Here is a 19,591-nt window from a genome sequence, read left to right as displayed (position 1 = left end):
TTCTTCCAGACTGATCTTTCCAAAAGGCAAATCACATATTCACCTCCTCTTCTGAAAACACACTGAGAAATCTCAGCTCCGTGCCAGGCCCTGCCAGGCCCTCTGTGATCTGCCCTGTCCACCTCTCTCACCTTATTTCCTTATCCCCTTGGTCACCCAGCCCCAGTCATGCTAAAGTTGGTCTGCCTTGGCAATTACTAGGGCCTGGACCTACTTTCCCTCCAGATGTTCAGAGATGCTTCCTCCGTGTTTGTAAAGCCTCGGCTCAATGTCACCTCCTTCAGGAAGCCTTCTCTGATTACCCCCTCGATGCACTCCTTTTTTTTCATATTTATTCAACAAATATTTATGGAGAGCACTTACTATTTCCCAAGCACTTTTCTAGGCAATGGGAAAACACGATGAATTGGAGTCCAAGCCTTACCCTCTCGCAGCTTACATTGTAGTGGAAAAGAAAATCAATGAACAAAAATAAAAAGTACCGCGATTTCAGAGTGTAAAGTGAAATGAAAAAACAAGAGCAAGGTAAGGGGGCGGAGAGTGTCTGGTCCGGGGTCCCTAACGTCCAAGCTCAGGGCAGCCTCTCCCCGGCCGCGGTGTCACTGTGGGGACCCGCCCTGGGCGCAGCAGAGTCGAGGGCGGCGCGCGGGGTAAACGCGGGAGGTCGTCGGGGCGGCGGTGAGGGTCCCCTGGGCCCCGCCCTCGGGGGCGAGAGAGGAGGCCGGGCCTCAGCCCCAGTCCGAGGCCGCGCCGCCCCCTCCTGTCCCGCAGACCCGAGGCGCGCTCGCTCCCGGGAAGGGCGCGCCCGAGCGGGTCAGCCAGGTGCGCGGCCTCCGGAGGCCCCCGCCCCGCCGCGCGGCCCGAGGGGGGGCGGGTCCGGCCGTGGCCCCGCCCCCGGGCCGTCCATAAATGCGCCGGGCCGGCCGGCACCGCGGGTTGGGAGCGCGGCTTCCAGGGGACCGGGCGAGTTCGGCGCGGCTCGCCGCTGTTTCGCTGCCACGCCTGGGGCGCGGCGGCCGCGGAGCAGCAGCCATGCTGTTCTGGCACACGCAGCCCGAGCACTACAACCAGCACAACTCCGGCAGCTACCTGCGGTAAGGGCCGCGCCGCCCCGGCTGGACGGGGCGCGGCCGGGGCCGGCGGGCGAGGCGCCGTCGGACGTCCCCGGGTGGGGCGGGAGCCGCAGGGTCCTGGGTCCCGAGCGCCCTCCCTGCGCCCTGGCCTCCCCCAACCACCCCCGGCTGTCCGCCCTTTGGGGACTGGGAGGGACATCGCCCAGAGTCCCGCCTGGGGACGGACTCCGGCGGGACCCGTCCTCCCTTGACCACCCTGGCGGGCGCGGAGCACACACGTGCTGGCTGGCCGCGCCTCCCGCTCCGTCCGCCTCCCCCGTCCCTCTTCTCCCGGCTCGCGTCGGAGCAGAGGACACTTCCTACCATCAGTCCGGTGCCCGTCGTGGGGAAGCCTCGCCCCCTGCTCTTTGCCCCTCTCTGTCCGGGTCCCTCTCCGAGCCTCGCGCCCTCTCCGGTGTCCTTGGGCGGGCCGGCGAGTGAGTGGCGAGGGCCGACCTTGCGCTTCATTCTCGCGGCCCCGCGGGCGGGGGCTCAGGGACAGGTTGCCCCCTCCCTCCAGGTGGTCTTGCGTGTATTGGCCTGCGGCCGGCACATTTATTGCCCTTGATGGAAATCTTTCTTCTTCTGCAGGGACTTGACTAGTGCTCTTCAAAGGGAAAAGTAAGTCCGCCTTGTTTTTCAAAGTTCTCTCCTATCCCCTTTAAGGAAGTCAGGAGCCCGTTAGCTTCAGTTCCTGGAGGATTGTTTTTCCCTGTTCTGCAGCTGGCTGGGCACTAATGGGCAGTCATTTCATTTACTGAACTCGCCTGAACCAGCTTTAGCCTGTCTTTATTTCCATCCTAGTCACAGTTTATGAAATGTGTCTAATTTAACCCAAAGGGCATTTGGTATGGGCTTAGAGAAAGTGAATTGTGAGGTGGAAGGAATCGCTGGTGCCAACAGCCCCGAAGTGAGAGCCCTTCTGAGTGCCCTTTTTTTTTCTTCCCTCCCAAGAAGTTCCCACTCAGATTTAGCAGTACACGTTATTTGGAAGTCCTGGCTTCTGATAAGTATGTGTCCGCTAGTCCTCTCTGAAGACATCCCCGTTCCAGAAGAAAAGAAGTGATTGGGTTTAACTGATGTGTCCTCTGTTTTTTATTCATGGGCCTGAGTAGTGGGAGGCGGCCAAAGTCTCACATCTTAATTAAGGAATGATGGCCTTCCTTACAGACCATGGAAATGTCACCAGAGGGAAGCTGCTCTGGGGGATGTCAGAAGTCCACGGGGCAGATGTTAAGAGTCTGCAGAAAATTGTGTCCATTCACCTGCATGAAATGCTACAATGGAGTCCGCTTTTATTGTACTGTGTGATGGGTTATGGTTGTGGTTTTGCCTAAATTTTAGTTTGTGGCCATTAAATATGTTGCCATATCTTAAAAAAAAAAATGAGTGTGAAGGTGACCTTGAGTGGAATGTGAGTGTGTGTAAAACTTCCTGGATACTTAAAATGTCATCCCATTAGGAAATAGTTCTCCCCTTGTATGGGAGGTGCTTCTGCTTCTGAAATGGAAATTGGTCTATGGAATTCCTTAGATACCTTTTTAGGATTTTGGTATTGTTTAGGGGTTGGGAGGTGGGGTGGGAATTGGGGTAAAAGGTGCCAGAAAGCCGTATTGGTTTCTGGGTCATTTAGGGACCGTGGATAAGGAAGCATTTGGTCCATGCTGTTAAAAAAAAATTTTTTTTTTTTTTAAATTTCATATCTTGGAACCTGGGATTTTCACCCTCTTAAAGTCTGACCTCAGTGAAGGCCAAAGTGAGGGTCAGTGAATATGCCACTGGTTCCCCCAACTCTAGAGTGAGAGTCTTGTCCTTTTCCTTGGTTTATATATTTTACTTTTGGTCATCTCCTTACTCTGCAGAACCTCTGCAAGTTGTCTGACCTTATGAAGGTAGTGGCCTTTACTCCTTTCTTCCTTTTTTCTGTTTGATGTTCTCGTGACTTTTATTCCTTGGCAAGTAAGGATGCCAGGCTTGAAACAAATTACTGGTGAGTGATGATTCTTACCACCCCTACTTTTCTTTCCTTTTCTTTCTTTCTTTCTTTTTTTTTTTTTTTAAATTTAAAGGCAGCAGCCCATGGATTATTAACTTAACACGGTCTGGGCAAACATGAAATTATGCAATCCCCAGGTGAGCAGGCCTGCTTGCTTCTCCTGTGTTCCTAGATAACCGCTTGGGCTGGGAGTGTGCGCCAGGGTGGCAAAAGGAAGGGGTGGTGTGGGGGTAGCCAAGACAGCACTGCTCCTGTCTTTGGGCTGGGGATGGTGGCAGGGGCGGCCCCCACACAGGAGAGCTTCCAGGTGTGCTCCAAGCCAGACTTGAACTTCTGAGAATTGTTTGGGATTGCTGGGGTGTGTGCCGGGTTTGTGTTTTAGAGACTACTGGTTTATTGTGTTGTACGAGGAACAGATTGTACCAGTGACTACTGTTTATATAGTGAAGTGGGGTCGGTGAATCTGATTCCTAACGCGGGACACTCAGAGGGAGGAGGGTTATCAAGATAAGGACACAGCACTTTGGGGGCACCTGTTTCTAGGTGGCTTGTAATTTAGAGGTCCTAAAGCCTCTCCTGCTCCCAGGTCATTCATATTCTCAAGAATTTCTTTTTCCCATGTGAGGGCATTTAAAAAGTACATCTAGAGACAAGTCCTAGGCTGATGTGAGGCTGATTTTTTTTTTTTTTTTTTTTTGGATATGGCGGGGAGTTCTGTTCAGAGGTGGAGGAAAAGTATCTCTGAGCATCTTGCTATTTTGCATTTGAATAAGAAAACGGAATTAAAACCGAGGTCTTTCCTTCTCGTTTTGCCTTTAGGAGATATTAGTGTTGACCCTTAAAATCAGGATTATGGGCCAACTGTCCATTTTTATTTGAATGTTGGGGGTGGTGGGCTGTCACAGCCCGGATGAGTGAAATGCAGTGCCATTTGCATAGTTTACAGATCCCTGAGGACAGGGTTGAATTGGTCTGAGAAGCTGCCAAGGAGTAGAATAGTTTACTTAAAAAAAAATGAAATTTTTTGTTCAGATTCTTAGGCCAAGAGCAAGACTACATAATGAGGCATCTCTTGTGGATGGAAACCATGCGGCATTTAAAGTTCGCTCCATTGCTGCCGGTCCCCTTCCCTTGTCACAGAGATTTCTGTAATTTGTCGATACTAGATAACTTGGCATTTTTGCCTCCATGATTTGATTCAGTAACTCTCTGGAGGGCCATTGAGTGAAAAACAGACTCCTCAAGGATTGGTTGGCCTGGTTTGAAATGAGCCTCTTGGAGGGCCGGTGACGTGTGGGTCTGGGATGCCCCCCCTTACCCCCCCAAGCACACTGCCCCGGGTTTGGCTGTGTTGCCATTGATGCCCCTCCCTGGTCAGGACCTGCTTCTGCAACTGCGCTCTGTCCTTGCCACTGGGCGCCTGACTGCCCGCTCCTGTGTGTTGCAGTGATGTGCTCGCTCTGCCCATCTTCAAGCAAGAGGAGCCCCAGCTGTCCCCCGAGAACGAGGCCCGCCTGCCGCCCCTGCAGTACGTGCTGTGCGCGGCCACGTCGCCCGCAGTGAAGCTGCACGAAGAGACTCTGACCTATCTCAACCAAGGTAGCGCCCGCCACGCGGGGTGGGGGTGGTGGGTGGGGCTGGGAAGACCTCCCAGCAGGAGTGGGGAGCGGACCCGGATGACGCGTTTGGGCTTCCTTACCTGGTCACAGTGGGGTTGGCTGGGAAGGAGACTGGTGTGTCAGGGAGATTCCGTTTCCCAGCGCTGAGACCTCCCTGAGCCTCCGCGTCTTCGTCTGAAAAGTGGGCGCATCAGCTCTAGAGTTGCTCAGCCAACTGTGGGTAAGGGAGGCAACAGTTCTTGCACGGTCCCCGACGGGGCGGAGGCTCAGTGATCAGCAGCCATCGTTAGGGCTGCTGTTTACTGTGACCGTGACCGGTGTCCTTTCCTGGACATAGATTGAGCACCTTAGGTATACGAGGTCTGTGGTCCCTTCTGGAGCTGCAGTGGTGGGAAGGTCGGCCCTGTCCTCACGCAGCACCGGGGGCTGGGTTCCACGCGTGTGGCGGTGGCGACAGGACCGCCCGCCGTGTCCTCAGGCAGGTGGCACGGGCTTTGACGTTTGAATCTGCACTCTAGCACTTCCTCACGCCGTGACTTTGAGCTGCCTTTCCTTTTTCTCTTTGGCTCCGTGTTGGCCTGTGTAAACTGAGAAGTGTAATTTTGCGACATTTGAAAGAATGCACCCGTTTAAAGTGCCTGGTATGATAATGGCTGTTCAGTTGCTGCTTCCCTTTATCAGGACACGTGGATCAGTGTCCTAACAGATGGTATTTTTTGTGGTTTCTGTGTGATCGTGTGTATGTGTTTATTGCACTTCCTTCCTGGGTCACCTCGTAGACACCCTGGCATCAAGTGGCTTAATTGCCCCTAGGTTTTTAGATGGGCAGAGCAGAGGGGCAGGGGAATGCGGTGCGCTCTAGGGTGGCACTGAGTTGCAGGGGAGCTGCCGTGTGGAAGCAGTTGGTCTTCCCGGGGCTTCATTGGTTCTGTAGAACTTGGAGACCTTAATTTGGAGAGCCCCTGGGGGTTGGGAATCCAGCCCGGTCATCAGGCTTGTCCTCTGCTGGCTTGCCACCTCCGAGTTAGCAGGTGGCTCTGCGTTGGCCTGGGGATGGAAGCAGCCCCCTGCTGTGGTTGATGTGGCCCAGTGGAAGGGCACGATGCTCCCTGCGGGTAGCTCTGTGGCCTCCGCTGGTTGACAAGCCCAAGCTCGGTTAGCAGCAGGGCGCCTGACTCAGGCCCTGTGGAGGGGTACCTCTGTGCCTCACTGCTTGTCTGCGGAGTGGCTTTGGCCATTTTCTTTCTTTCTTTCTCCCAGCTTGCGGAGCTTTGCTTTCCTCTCTGGGCCTCTGCTTTTTTGCCTAAAGGTAGCCTGAAGAGATTGGCTGATGTTCACAGAGCACTGAGCTCCGAGGCTGGTCTTGTTCCTGGCCCCGTCCTCTGGTGCTGAGGAGTGAGTGCGTGGTCTGGGGCTCCATGGCTGGCCCGGGACACTGAGGGGGACACTGAGGGTGCACTGGCCACCCACCTTTGCCTCCTCTGCAAGGCCTTCCCACCCACCCCCTTCCCTCCACCCCTGCCCCCTGTAATCAGCCAACTTTGGGCCATGTTTGACAGTCCGCATGCTAGGCCTTTTTAAGAGTTTCTCCTTGGCTCAGTATAGAAAAGTTGAAACAGAGGGGAAAAGAGTTGCCTTATGGTCTTACCATCCTGTGTCAGTTTGGTGTATTTACTTCAGATATTTTTTTAAGTTGCATTTTCCTGATTATTAAAGTAACATGCTCATTATAGAAAATTTGGATGATTTAGACACGTATAAGGAAGAAGATGAGAAGGAAAAAAAAATTGAAATCTCTGCTGATTTCACCTGAGGACCACTGCTAGCCTGATTTCCACACATATTTTGTGTATGCGTCTTTTAGAACTGATCCTGCTCCAGATGTATGTCTTCTTTTCATTTATTAGATTTATGAGCTTTTCTCATTTCACTCAGAATGCTTTTGAGAACTTAAATTTTTGTAATGCGTGCATAGTATTATGTGTTACAGGTCTGTGGCTTTCATCAGTTTCATGGGGGGGGACACTTAGCCCTGAGTTGTTGTCTTTGTGTAAAATGTTTTTTAAAAAATAATAATAAATTATCTTTGAAGTAGGATTACTGGACTGAAGGATTTGAATAAGGCTTTTGACTCATTTTTACCAAATTGCCGTCTCAGCAGAATGCCCCATCTCATATGCTAGCCTTTCCCAATATTGGACATTGTGTCTTTTCATCTGAGTAGTGAAACATAGAACTTAAAACAGCGTTTCTATCACTGTGGTTATTATAAACTAGCACGTATCAGCCACTGTGGTCGAATATTATAAAATAGGTTTCTGAGTCTTTTAAATTTCTCCACCAATTATGTTCATGTTCTTTGCACATTTTTCTTTTGGGATGTTTATATCTTTTTTTATCTTGTTGATTGTAAGAGCACACCATATATGAAAACTATCAAACCTTTAGTTCTTATACGTTGCAAATATTTTTCCTTGTTGGTTGCTGGCCATTTAACTATATTTATTTTGTGATAACTATATTCATGTTGTGGGATCTATGTCATGTTTCTTTCTGTGTAAAAATTTATTTGAAATGTCTATTGTAAAATCCTACAGTCTTTTAAAATAGTTTTTCTTCTATTCTAAGAATGCCTCCCCACCCCACAATCACATAGTAGTTTCCTAAATTTCATTTCATGGTTTCTAAATTTTAACATTGAAATGCATTTGGAATGTTTTTATGAAACTTAATAATTAGGTATCTAGTGATGTTTTGAATTATTATTGCATTATATATATATTTATTTATTTCAGCTTTACCAGTGAGATTTATATTGTCATGTTGCATTTGGAATTTATGATGTGATATAAAGGTCTAACTTTGTTTATTTTTCTAAATAGTCAACCTGCTAGCTATTGCCTAGTTTATCCTTTTCTCACTGGCTTCAAATACCACTTTGCAACATTAAAAAAGCTGTATTCTAGAGTATTAGTCCAGAAACAGACCGTTGTAGAGGTATATGTCCTGTAGCTAGCCCTGAGATTCACTGATTCTTGCCCCATTTCACATTGAACTATTCATTGTGGCTTGGAAATTGTTTCCCCATTCAAGTGTAGGAGTTCCTTTCATCATTTTTCTTAGTAATCTCAGTCATATATTCTTACAGATGGATTTTATAATTACCGAACCTCCTTCGTATACCTTTTTCTTTACATCGATGAGATCATATACTTCATGAAATTGTTTCATGATTTTTTTTTTTTTAAAGATTTTATTTATTTATTTGACAGAGAGAGACACAGTGAGGGAGGGAACACAAGCAGAGGGAGTGGGAGAGGGAGAAGCAGACCTCCTGCGGAGTAGGGAGCCCGATGCGGGCTCGATCCCAGGATCCTGGGATCATGACCTGAGCCGAAGGCAGACGCTTAACGACTGAGCCACCCAGGCGCCCCCATTTCATGATTTTATTAAATACTATTCTTGTAATAACATTTTCTGTCGTTTTTTTTTTTTAAGATTTTATTTATTTGAGAGAGAGGGCATGAGGAGAGGGGGGAAAAGGGAGGGAGCAGAGGAAGAGGGAGAAACAGACTCCCGGCTGAGCAGGGAACCAGCCTCGGGGCTCCATCCCAGGAGCCTGGGATCATGGGATCATGACTGGATCTGAAAGCAGCCGCTTAACCAACTGAGCCACCGAGGTGCCCCATTTTCTGTCATTATTGAAACCTCTTTACCGTCACTTAAGATGTCTGCATATTATTTCGCTATTTCTCTTTTGTTATTTAGGAGAGCATAGTGGCATAACTGCTGGAAGAAAATACACAATGTAATTATTTTATTTTATTTTTTTTAAAGATTCTATTTATTTGACAGAGAGAGACAGCGAGAGAGGGAACGGAAGCAGGGGGAGTGGGAGAGGGAGAAGCAGGCCTCCCGCGGAGCAGGGAGCCCGATGCGGGGCTCGATCCCAGGACCCTGTGATCATGACCCGAGGCAAAGGCAGGCGCTTAATGACTCAGCCACCCAGGTGCCCACAATGTAATTATTTTAATGTCTGTCTCCCATAATAGAATGGAAACTCTATGAGGGCAGAGCCATATCTGTTTTTTTTTTTAATTTTATTATGTCATATCCGTCTTTTTTTAAGAGTCTCATGCTCTTCCGACTGAGCTAGCCGGGCAGTTATATCTGTCTTTTTTTAAACATTGTATCAAGCTTGGTGTGTTGACACTGAAGTAGGTGCTCTATAGATACTTGGAAAATTAAACAATAGGCATGACTTATTTTATTTCCATTTTATTTTTTCTCTCCTCCCTTTTTGTTGCTGTTATTAATAATGCTGAACTGAGTTATCTTTTTCAGCATATCTTATTTAAAGTAGCCTCTACTTCCATGTCATATGACAAATAGTCATTGATTCACTTAAAAACCATAGTTTTGACACATCAGTCAAAACCTTTTTTTGGTTAATTGAAGAGTTAGCTGTTAATAGTATTTGACGTTTATTGCATCGGCTCTGTGATGTCTATTACGCTATTTCTCTGAGGCCGTGCCATACCCTCTTCCTTGTAATGGTGTTTTCAAAGTTCTCTGAAAACATGAGGGCATGTTCTGGCTGTAAGACCTTGAAACCATCAGATGTTCACTTCTCAGTGCAGTGTCAAGCCAGTGTGTTACCTGTGGTGCCTTGTCACCAAGCCCAGTGGCTAATTTTATGTATGGTGAAAACAATTTGTAAAACAAATTGTGTCTTCCTCTTGTGACATGGAGTCCTAAGGAATGGGTGGCCGGCTGTTGCATGGAGGTCTGCAGCGTCCCAGATCAACCTTTCTGTCAGTGGCCAGATCTTTCCTGAAGGTTGGAGCAGGAAGGAAGGGGTAGAAGTGTGCTGTGGGGGAGGAGTCAGGGAGAAGAGTGGAAAGAGAACCCCAGGCAGTATCTGTGGGAATTCTGTCTTGGAGATAAGGAACAGCTTTGCAAGAATGGCCCTTGGATCTTATTATAGTAATGCATTCTTACAGGAATCTTACTTTCATTCATTTATGGAATGAAACTTCCTGTCCTTTGGAAGGAGAGAATGGCTTAGCGAGAAGAAAGAAAAGCCATAATAAGCAAAGGCAATGAAGTGTGTGTGTGTGCAGGGGTGGGATGGGGGTGCATTTAAGCACTCTGTCTGTGCCAGAACCCTGAGTGGTTTAGGATGGCTAAGGTTCGGGGAACACAAAAGAGTGTCAATGATATGGTTCGAGCGGTAGACCAGCTGGCCAAGTTCCCCAGCTGCCTTGCTGAGGCTGAGCTGTTGGGCAGCCACCTGGGCAAGTCACTTACGCTCTCAGTGCCTGGCACATAGGAAGCGCTCACATATTGGTCATTATTAATGATAAAGTAGACACTTGTTTACCTTAATGCTATAGATAGATAGATAGATAGACAGACAGATTTTTTTTCCCTACCCCCTACCCTAATTCTATTTTGGAAGTTAACAAGGTTATCAAATTGGGACTTTGAAATTTTTTACTATTTTTATCCTTTTCCTAATTCAAAGATTAACACAGGGTTGGTTCTAGAACTAAGAATTGTACCTTTTGGAACTGCAGGGTGTTAACTTTGGAACAGATTAAAGCCAAGAAGGCCTGCTGAACTTTTTCATTCTTCATTCACTGTACAACCAGATAATGGACATAACCTGGAGGAGACATTTCCTACACAGGTTGTTAAAATCCTATCTTTAACTTCGACCCCTCCCTAAATGATGTCAGCTGTTTTATGGAGGATTACTTTGCTTGGATCCTCAGCCAAGTAAAGCTTTGTGCAAGGACCTCAGCCTTTAGTGTGATCCTTTGTTTGGCACTGTAGAATTTACACTTTCTGATATTCTCTTTTGAATACTTCTCTCAAAAGGTATTATTCCCATTTTACAGATAAGCTGAGAGACGTGAAATCTGCTTTTCTCTCCTGTGTCATGCAATTAGGCAAGCCTGGGGAATGGTTGAGCAGTGTGATGTGATAACGGGAGTTATGAAAGGGGAGACCGCCCCCCCCCCCCGGCATTTCTGGGAGCGGTGACTGTCACCTGCTACTCCTGATGCAGCTCTGAGGGTGAGTGGGGGAGATAACTGTGAAGGAATGGAGGGGGTAGAAAATGCCTCCTTGAACAGAAAACCATAATCAGTTGCTTCCCCTCCCCCCCCCATGTTCTCCACCCACGGTGACCTGAGGGAATTGGCCAGGGAGATAAGAGCTCGGGGCAGGGCAGTCCTGTCTTCTGCTCCCAAACCAGGACAGATGGCCGTTGCCTTTTCACCAGCTTTTACTCTAGGGAAGTCACTTAATCTTGAGAAGCCTCAGACTCCTCACCTGTGGAATTGGGATGGTTTCATTTGCGTGTGGCCTTGAGAATTAAGTAACAAGTGTCTGGCAGGTGGTAAGCACAGTTACATTGCCCCCTCTCCCCAGTTACGTCAGTGACTTTGAATTTAAGGAATGAGGCAAAGGATTACTTGTTACACTTTCTCCATAGCTGACGTTTTCTTTCCAGATTAATTTTTAGCTTGAAGTTTGGGAATATAAACTGAGTAAGCCAAGTGATCCTTAAATACATTACTTTTTTTTTTTTAAAGATTTTATTTATTTATTTGAGAGAGAGAGAGCATGAGAGGGGGGAGGGTCAGAGGGAGAAGCAGACTCCCCGCCGAGCAGGGAGCCCGATGTGGGACTTGATTCTGGGACTCCAGGATCATGACCTGAGCCGAGGGCAGTCGTTTAACCAACTGAGTCACCCAGGCGCCCCATACTTTTTTTTTAAATGCTTTTTTTCCCTTTTGTTTTTTTCCTGAGTAAAAAAATGGCACATACTTACCATAAAACAGAATGCAAACGGCACAGAAATTTGTACTCTAGAAAGTTTTCCATAATCCCACTTCCCAGATTTTTCTTAGCCCTGCATTAACCCACATATGTCTAATTATATAGACACACAGGCATACATACTTAGTAGAAATGTGTGTGCCCCCCCCTTTTTTAAGAGAGAGAGTGCGCATATCCACATGTACGAGTGGGGCGGGGAAGGGGCAGAGGGAAAGGGAGAATCTTTTTTTTTTTTTAAAGATTTTATTTATTTATTTGACAGAGAGAGACACAGCGAGAGAGGGAACACAGGCAGGGGGAGTGGGAGAGGGAGAAGCAGGCTTCCCGTGGAGCAGGGAGCCCCATGTGGGACCCGATCCCTGGGATCATGACCTGAGCCGAAGGCAGACTCCTAACGACTGAGCCACCCAGGCGCCCAAGAGGGAGAATCTTAAGCAGGCTCCACGCTTAGCACGGAGCCCTGCTTAGGCCTCAGTCTCACGACGCCGAGATCATGATCTGAGCTGAAATCAAGAGTCAGATGCTTAAGCAACTGAGCCACCCAGGTGCTCCGTGCCCCTTTCTTTTTAAGATAAATGGGATCACATTATATATTTTCAGCAACTTGCTCCCCCCCCCACAAAACATAGTCTTTCTATGTGGGTACATTACAAAAATGAAAAACAGAAGTTAATCTTCACTAGTTCCATTATGGCCCATTGTATGGGTGTCCTGTAATTTGTTCTGTTGAGGAACATCAGGCTTGTTTCCATTTTTTTTTTTTTTCCAGAATGACACCCAGCACTCCAGTGAGCTTGCATGTACACATATCTTATGCTTAAGCAAGAGTGAGAATATCTGCAGGATAAATATCTAGACATAATAATTGCCGGTACAACATTTTGATAGATGCTGTCATATTGCCCTGCAATGAAGGTGTACTTAACTTGTACTTTTATGAACAATAAGTATTGAAGAATTGTTTATTTCCTCCTGCCTTATCATGCAGTTCTCCTCTTACCACACCTGAAATATGAAGTCCTGGAAGGCAAAGACCTTGTTCACTGCTATTCTATCTAGCTCGGTGCCCGGCGTACATGACTTCTTTGAATGAATGAAGAATGTCTCTTCTTCCATACCTTTGCCTTTTAAAACCTTTTAACCTTAAAAACCATAAAGTAGTGGGGAGAGTATAAGGTATTCCTGTTGTAATTTTCATTTCCTTGATGATATTGAATATATATGTATATATTTTTTAGGTACAGAGATTACTTAAAAATAAAATCTTTAAAGAATATTATTTTTAAGTAATCTCTGTACCTGACAGGGGACAACCCCGAGATCAAGAGTCGCATGCTCCACCGACTGAGCCAGCCAGGCTGCCCCAGAATATATATACTTTTTATGCTCTTTGGTTATTACTATTTTGTTTGCTTTTCATGTGATATACCTATTTTTCAGCTGGGATTTTTTATCCTTGTTTATTCATATAGGCTCTTTTCATATTTGGGATGTTGTGTTAGAAGTATTTTTCCAGGGGCGCCTGGGTGTCTCAGTAGGTCGAGTGGCTGACTCTTGATTTTGGCTCAGGTCATGATCTTGGGGTTCTGGGATCCAGCCCTGTGTAGGGCTCTACACTCAGCAGGCAGTCTACTTGAGATTCTCTCTCCCCCTCTCCCTTTGCCCCTCCCCCTGCATACACACACAATCTCTGTCAAATCTTTATTTTTTTTTAAGATTTTATTCATTTATTTGAGAGAAGGAGGGAGAGAGGGCACGAGGGGGGAGGGGAGAGGCAGAGGGGAGAAGCAGACTCCCCACTGAGCAGGGATTCCCAATGCCAGGCTCGATCTGGGGACCTTGAGATCATGACCTGAGCCAAAGGCAGATGCTTAACAGACTGAGCCACCCAGGCACTCCTCAAATAAATCTTAAAAAAATTTTTTCCATGTTTTTATTTATTTCATTCATTTTTCATTTGTTTGTTCTTTTACACAATATAGGTTTTTATAATTTTTTATGGGATCAGGTTATTGGATTTTGCCTTGATTCTTTCTGTGTATTTCTTCATGTCCCATATGGAAAAGAGCTTCTCTACTTTAGGATTTTAATTTATTCGCCTGTTTTAAAAAATGTTTTTTCTAAGTCTTTGGCACTTTTGGCCTTCATGTTGGTATGTAAGGAATGAAGGAGGAATCCACCTCTATTACATCATATTGTCCCACCTTAACTGATTGAATATGGAACCTTCATTTGTAGAACACTAGGCAAGCAGGAAGAGCATGAGGCAGATTCTTGAGTTTATCCATGAAAGATATCCAGCGTGTGTTGTTAAATTTAAGAAAGTCTTTCCCCTTCTTGGTAACACCAGTTTGGATGGCCCTATTAATGATCCTCTCTTAGAAACTCGGTGGCAGATAAAAAGTGGGGAATTTTCAATTTGGATGCACCCAGGTTCCGGTTCTGGCTCTCTCCTTTCCCGGCTCACTGAACCTGTTGTCACCCCGTGTTTTCTGTGGAAGACCTAACACCCACTTCAGGTGTTGTTTTGAGAATTAAATGAAATACTTGTTGCTTGTTTTTCGTTTGTTTTTTGCCATGCAAGGATACTTTATTTTGGGTACGTAAAATTTAGAAATGTTTAATCAGCAAAGAATTTTACAAACAGCATAGTAACACAGGTTAAAAAAAAAAAAACAAAATAAGGAACAACACTTTCCCAAGTGTCAGTTCCTCATGATTCATGTATGAATTAGTAAACTAATAAAAATACTAGTAAGTGAGCTGGGGGTGTGGTTGCCGATTGGGTTTTTTTGTTGTTTCTTTGATTTTCACTCAAACCAACGAACATTTATTGAAATGAATAATGATTATTCATTATTATGTAAGAATATTTTTGTAATTATGAAAGAATAATACAGATTATTCTTAGCTCACAGCATAGAGAAATGATTTTTAATGTTTCAAAGGTCTCCTGGTTATGTCAAACTTGAGCGGATCAATTAATTAAGTTAACATGTAACACACGGTCTAATTCCAGAGTGTCCAATGACCTGGGAATGATATATTCATAAGAATTATGTTAGGGGCGCCTGGGTGGCTCAGTCGGTTAAGCATCTGCCTTTGGCTTAGGTCATGATCTCAAGGTCCCTCGGATTGAGTCCTGCTCCTTGCTCAGTGGGGACTGTTTCCGCTCTCTCCCTGCGCACTCCCCTCCTGCACTCTCTCTGAAATAAATGAATAAAATCTTAAAAAAATTATGTTAATACCATCTATATTCTGAAGCACTGTTACAGAAATGAGAACAATGCAGCATCAGTTCAGTAACACGATAAATAGGCCCCAATCAGAATGAATTTGGAGAAGATACCTCAGATCCCCCGCTGTGCTTGCAGAGGTTCAGAGGATGGTGCCTGTGGATCCAGTCTGCCCAGCACCCTTTGTCCCTCCCTCACAGCTAACCCCTCCAGCTCCCAAGGGGGCCTGATGATGCAGGGGGATGTCCACATCTGTTTAAAATGCAGGTTTTCTTGTTTTTCATGCATTGTGAGGCCAACAGATAAGGAGACAATTGCCATTGAAAGATAGCGTGTTTGTCACTGTTCTCAAGAGGAGGGGGCACACCCTCCATGCAGGGCTCCGTGGGGAAGCACCAGAGTTGGTCAGGAGGCCGAGAAATTGAGGGGAAAACCTGGGCAAGAGCCTTTATTGGGGTGTCCAGGGGAGGGAATGGGCGAGGCCTCGCAAACAGGCTTAGGAGTGGCTCTGGGGCCTAAGGGCTGTCTATCCTCTGGTACCTGGCCCCGGAGTGGTTCAGGTAGAGAAATAGTGGTGGGTGGTGGGCTTAAACCCTTGGAGGAGGAGGTGATTGGGGCATGGTGTCTGGATTGGTTGGTTTGCATATGAAAGGAAGACACAGAAGCTAGGCTTTGATAATCCCCGAACTGTCTAGCCCTAGGAGGGGTGGCCTCTGGGGTCAGCAAGGCCCCAAAGGACAAAGCATCAGAAACAAGGTTCATTTAATTACGTGACCTTGGGCGCCGCCCTGCGTGTCCCGCGGAAGGGCAGGCACCAAGGAGCTACTTGGAAAAAGCTACCTTTCTGACTTGAATTCAGCCATTTATTTTCTTCCACGACTTGAGTTTTCCGTCCGTCTGCACAACCACCAGCACGCTTGCTGAGCGTTTTCTCACGGGAGCTGATCCACCTTGGATTTCTCCAGGTCTTTCTTTGGCCATCTTCCCGCAGGAGCCAATATTTAGATGTGCGAGCTCGATGCCTTCCTACACTTCTGGAAGCTTCCCTGTTTCTTGGCAGTACGGGCCCTCCCCCGTGGTCCTTTGCAGAGTTGGATGTCAGGGTCTTGATGTAGCCCAGGCAGTGCCGAATCCCAGATGGAGCTCTCCCAGTCTCCCTCGCTAACCCCCCCCCCCCCCCCCCCCCCCGTGCATCTCCACACTGCAGAGCTGCCTGCTCAGGTCGCAGACTTGTGATTTGAACCGCAGGTGCTTTGTGGGCGTAGTTTTCCTCACGTCACTTGAGAAATACTCTCTAGACTTTTTAGGGAAATGTTGTTAATAGCGTCGTTGAGTTTCTTCAAAATGACCTCTGATCATCTTGGTATCTGTTTTTTGACTTTTTGTCCGATGCCACGTTGCTGTCATTCCTGTAATCTTCTCTAAAGAGAGCAGGGGAGTGTATCATCTCAGAGATTGTAGCTGGCTCCCCTTATCATTGCTCTCCTGTTCCCTTTGTGTGTGGTGGGTTTGTGGTCACTTTATTCTTTTTATTTATTTTTAATTTTTATATTTATTTATTTTTAAAGATTTTATTTATTTGACAGAGAGAGACACAGCGAGAGAGGGAACACAAGCAGGCGGAGTGGGAGAGGGAGAAGCAGGCTTTCCGCAGAGCAGGGAGCCCGATGCGGGGCCCGATCCCATGACCCTGGGCTCATGACCCAAGCTGAAGGCAGACGCTTAACGACTGAGCCACCCAGGCGCCCCCCCCATTTTTATTTTTTTAAAGATTTTGTTAGAGCGCAGAGCGCATGGGAGGAGGGGGGAGGGGCAGAGGCAGAGGGAGAAGCAGGCTTCCTGCTGATCAGGGAGCCCGATGTGGGCCTCGATCCCAGGACCCTGAGATCCTGACCTGAGCCGAAGGCAGATGCTTAACTGACTGAGCCACCCAGGCTCTTTTTTTTTTTTTAAATACTAAGAGAGAGCGCTCAAGCTCACGGGGGTGGGGGGGAAGGGGAGGGGCAGAGGGCAAGGGAGAATCTCAAGCAGACTCCCTGATAAGTGCAGGAGCCTGATATGGGGCTGGATCTCACGACCTTGAGATCATGACCTCAGCTGAAATCGAGAGTCAGATGCGCTGAGCCACCCAGGCGCCCCGCAGTCACTTTATTCTTTCAGCTACCCTCTTCTTTAGCGTCTTGGTCAGGGAGCCGCTTTAGGCTTTCCTGAAGCTGACCAGTTTCATCAAAACTGTTCACTATTTCCATCAGTGTTCAGCATTCTTCTCAGATGTCTTTAAGGTGCTTTTGGCCTCAGTCACTTGGGACTGGAAGGGTGTTGATGCCTCTGTGAGTGACCCTGTCTGTCCTACCAGGTGAGCTATCATTACTCCACAGAATGAAATTCTGGGGGACTCACTTTTCTGCTCTCACTCAAGGAGGTCTGCCCTATACCCCAGTGAAGAGGTGCACCTGTTCGTAGCTTTGCCACGCGCTGCCAGGCACAGAGTTTGCGGCGCCAGAGGACTGGTCCCCATTGCAGGCAGGGCTTCGAAGGCTTCTGTAATGCAGTTAATCTGCTCACCGACTTGACAGATTCTTCCACTTGGGCAGAAAATCTTTTGGCTAGCTTGTTCTCCAGCAACATACCTTGGCTTTTGACTATAAAAGCAAAGCAGCACATACCAAAATTTCCAGGGGATACCCAAACAGACCTGATCCTTGTGCCCATAATTCAGACCAGCTCATCAGAGCACTGCACAGCTGCCACGTGGCCGCAGCAGTGACATTTTTGTGGTCACTGGCGGGCTCTCCCTGGCCCCAAAGGGCATTGCACTTTGCCCCTGGCCAGTAGCTTGTGGGCTACAGCTGCCTGCCAGGCCCCTGAGTGTCCTACCCCTAAACCAAACAAGGGCCTGGCAGCCGGGACAGAATCAGTGAGGCTGAGGGACAGGGTACCAGGCTTAATAAACTTGGCTCTGGTCACTGCTCAGGTGGAAAAGGTTAGAGTTTGTATGGTGCGTTGTAGGAAGTTAATCACATTTAAATGCCAGGTATGTCACTGGGTCTCAGTAAATGTTAATTCCTTCAGCTGCTAAGTTTGGCTGTTCCCCATGGCTGTTTAGAGGGGAGGAGAGCAGGAAGGTAGGCCAGGGTAGGAAGAACCACCCTGTTCTTTGTAAAATGGCCCGAGTTTGGGTTTCTGGGGGCCACTGAACTATGGTTAGAATTAACTACTTAGAAGAATGTGTACAGATTCTCTGCTCTGAAGGAGGAAGGTGTTTTGCATTTGTTTTGTTTTAAAGGCGCCACTCTACCCAAGTAGCTACTATGATTGTCTCAACCCCTTCATTTCACAAGAGAAGGAAGGAGGCCCAAGTCAAGATGGAATGTTTCTGGGCCATCCAACCTGCTAGGGGCAGGGCCAGGTGTGAGCCTAGAACTCTCAGCTCCCAGGCCCAGGACTTGACAGCTTTAGAGTCTGTAGGGGTCATGGGGAGATGGAAAAATGCTCCTTGGTGTTAATTAAGAGACTGGTGTTCCTACCTCATTTTTCTCAGGACTCTGTGTCCCTCCGACAGGTCCCTATGGGATACTCTTCTTGCAGAACTCTCTAGCAAAGAGACACATTGCTTAGATGTGTGGGTGTTATCTTGGTTGGAGGCCAGAGATGGCCAGCTGACCTTTCTTCCTACCTTCTACTTTCACCCAAGGGAATGTCCTTTGGGTACCTTGAGGGACATCTTATCCAGCCCCCTCTTATTGATGGGGAAATTGAGGTCTGGAGAGAGGAACCAACTTGTCAGCATGTGTCGTGTGTTGTTGACGTTCTCTTGGAGCGCAAGCCTGTCTTCTCTCAGGAGTGGCTCAAGGATGGTATTTGGTCCTTGGGCCAGCAGCATCAGAGTCTCTTGGAGTTCATGGTTCCTACTGTGATGGACTAGGTAGGGCAGGAATGTCTGAATTTTCACTAATTGATGCTTAGGTGTACAAGGGTTTGTTAGTCACTGTGTTGAGGGCATTGCTGTTCACCTCTTTCTTTCCAGAAACAGAGGATTGGACCTTGCAAGGCAACTGTGGGCCCTGCCCCACTCTTGGCTCTTTGCTTGTAGCTTGGGGACCTCACCTGTACCTAGCTGAGCACTCTGTGCTCCAGCAGACATGGGACATTTTGATCTTTCTCTTCCACTCTAGCCAGTGTTCATGCCCCAGAAGCTCTCATGGGAGTGGTTAGAGGGCCGTATGAGTCTTGAATGGGAAGGACTACACATGCTCTGGGAATTCACAGAGGTGGGCAAGAGTCAATTTCCTAAAGGATTAGGGTTAGAGAGGCCTAAGATCTCATCTCGCCTTGCTACTGGAAATGTGCTCCATGAACCAGCATCATCTGAAAGCTTGTTAGAAATAAAGAATCTTGGGTCTGCTGCAGGACAACTGAATTAGAACCTGCATCTTAATAAGTTAGTGGGTAATTTACGAATGTATTAAAGTTTTGAAAAGTGCTGATCTAGCCTACCCCCTCCCCACCCCACTCCCCTTGTAGTGTAGGTGAGTAAACAGAGGCCTAGAGAGGCTGTGTGACTTGCCCCAGGTCACAGAGTGGTTACTTCAATCTGGTCTCTGTTTTTATATGGTTTTATTGGAATGCAATTCACATACCATATAATCCACCCATTTAAAGTACACAATCCATGGTTTTTAATATATTCAACTGAACTTACTACACCACCACCACCAATTTCAGAACACTTTGTCCCTCTTAAAAGAAGCTCTGTACCTATTAGTGAGCAGTCAGTCT

General features: G+C 47.3%; 1 protein-coding gene across 3 annotated transcripts in view; it reads left to right on the top strand.

Moving 5' to 3' along the window:
• The first annotated feature begins 1,032 nt into the window (after positions 1 to 1,032).
• Positions 1,033 to 19,591, top strand: part of TFCP2L1 (transcription factor CP2 like 1) — a 55,080-nt gene continuing 36,521 nt past the window's right edge. For 2 of the 3 annotated variants that reach the window (XM_088022168.1, XM_088022166.1), the window contains exons 1-3: positions 1,033 to 1,094; positions 1,704 to 1,733; positions 4,556 to 4,707. In XM_088022168.1, the coding sequence (XP_087878294.1) occupies positions 1,033 to 1,094; positions 1,704 to 1,733; positions 4,556 to 4,707 (244 nt within the window). The remainder of the gene's footprint in view (positions 1,095 to 1,703; positions 1,734 to 4,555; positions 4,708 to 19,591) is intronic. The other variant, XM_028101364.1, reaches the window with a different exon arrangement.

The sequence above is a fragment of the Eumetopias jubatus genome, unplaced genomic scaffold (genome assembly GCF_037043125.1).
Source record: "Eumetopias jubatus isolate StellerSeaLion01/CBP00866 unplaced genomic scaffold, mEumJub1_p1.0 scaffold_3, whole genome shotgun sequence".
Taxonomy (NCBI): domain Eukaryota; kingdom Metazoa; phylum Chordata; class Mammalia; order Carnivora; family Otariidae; genus Eumetopias; species Eumetopias jubatus.
Note: the sequence above shows the minus strand (reverse complement) of the source record. Positions and strands in the feature narration are given on the sequence as shown.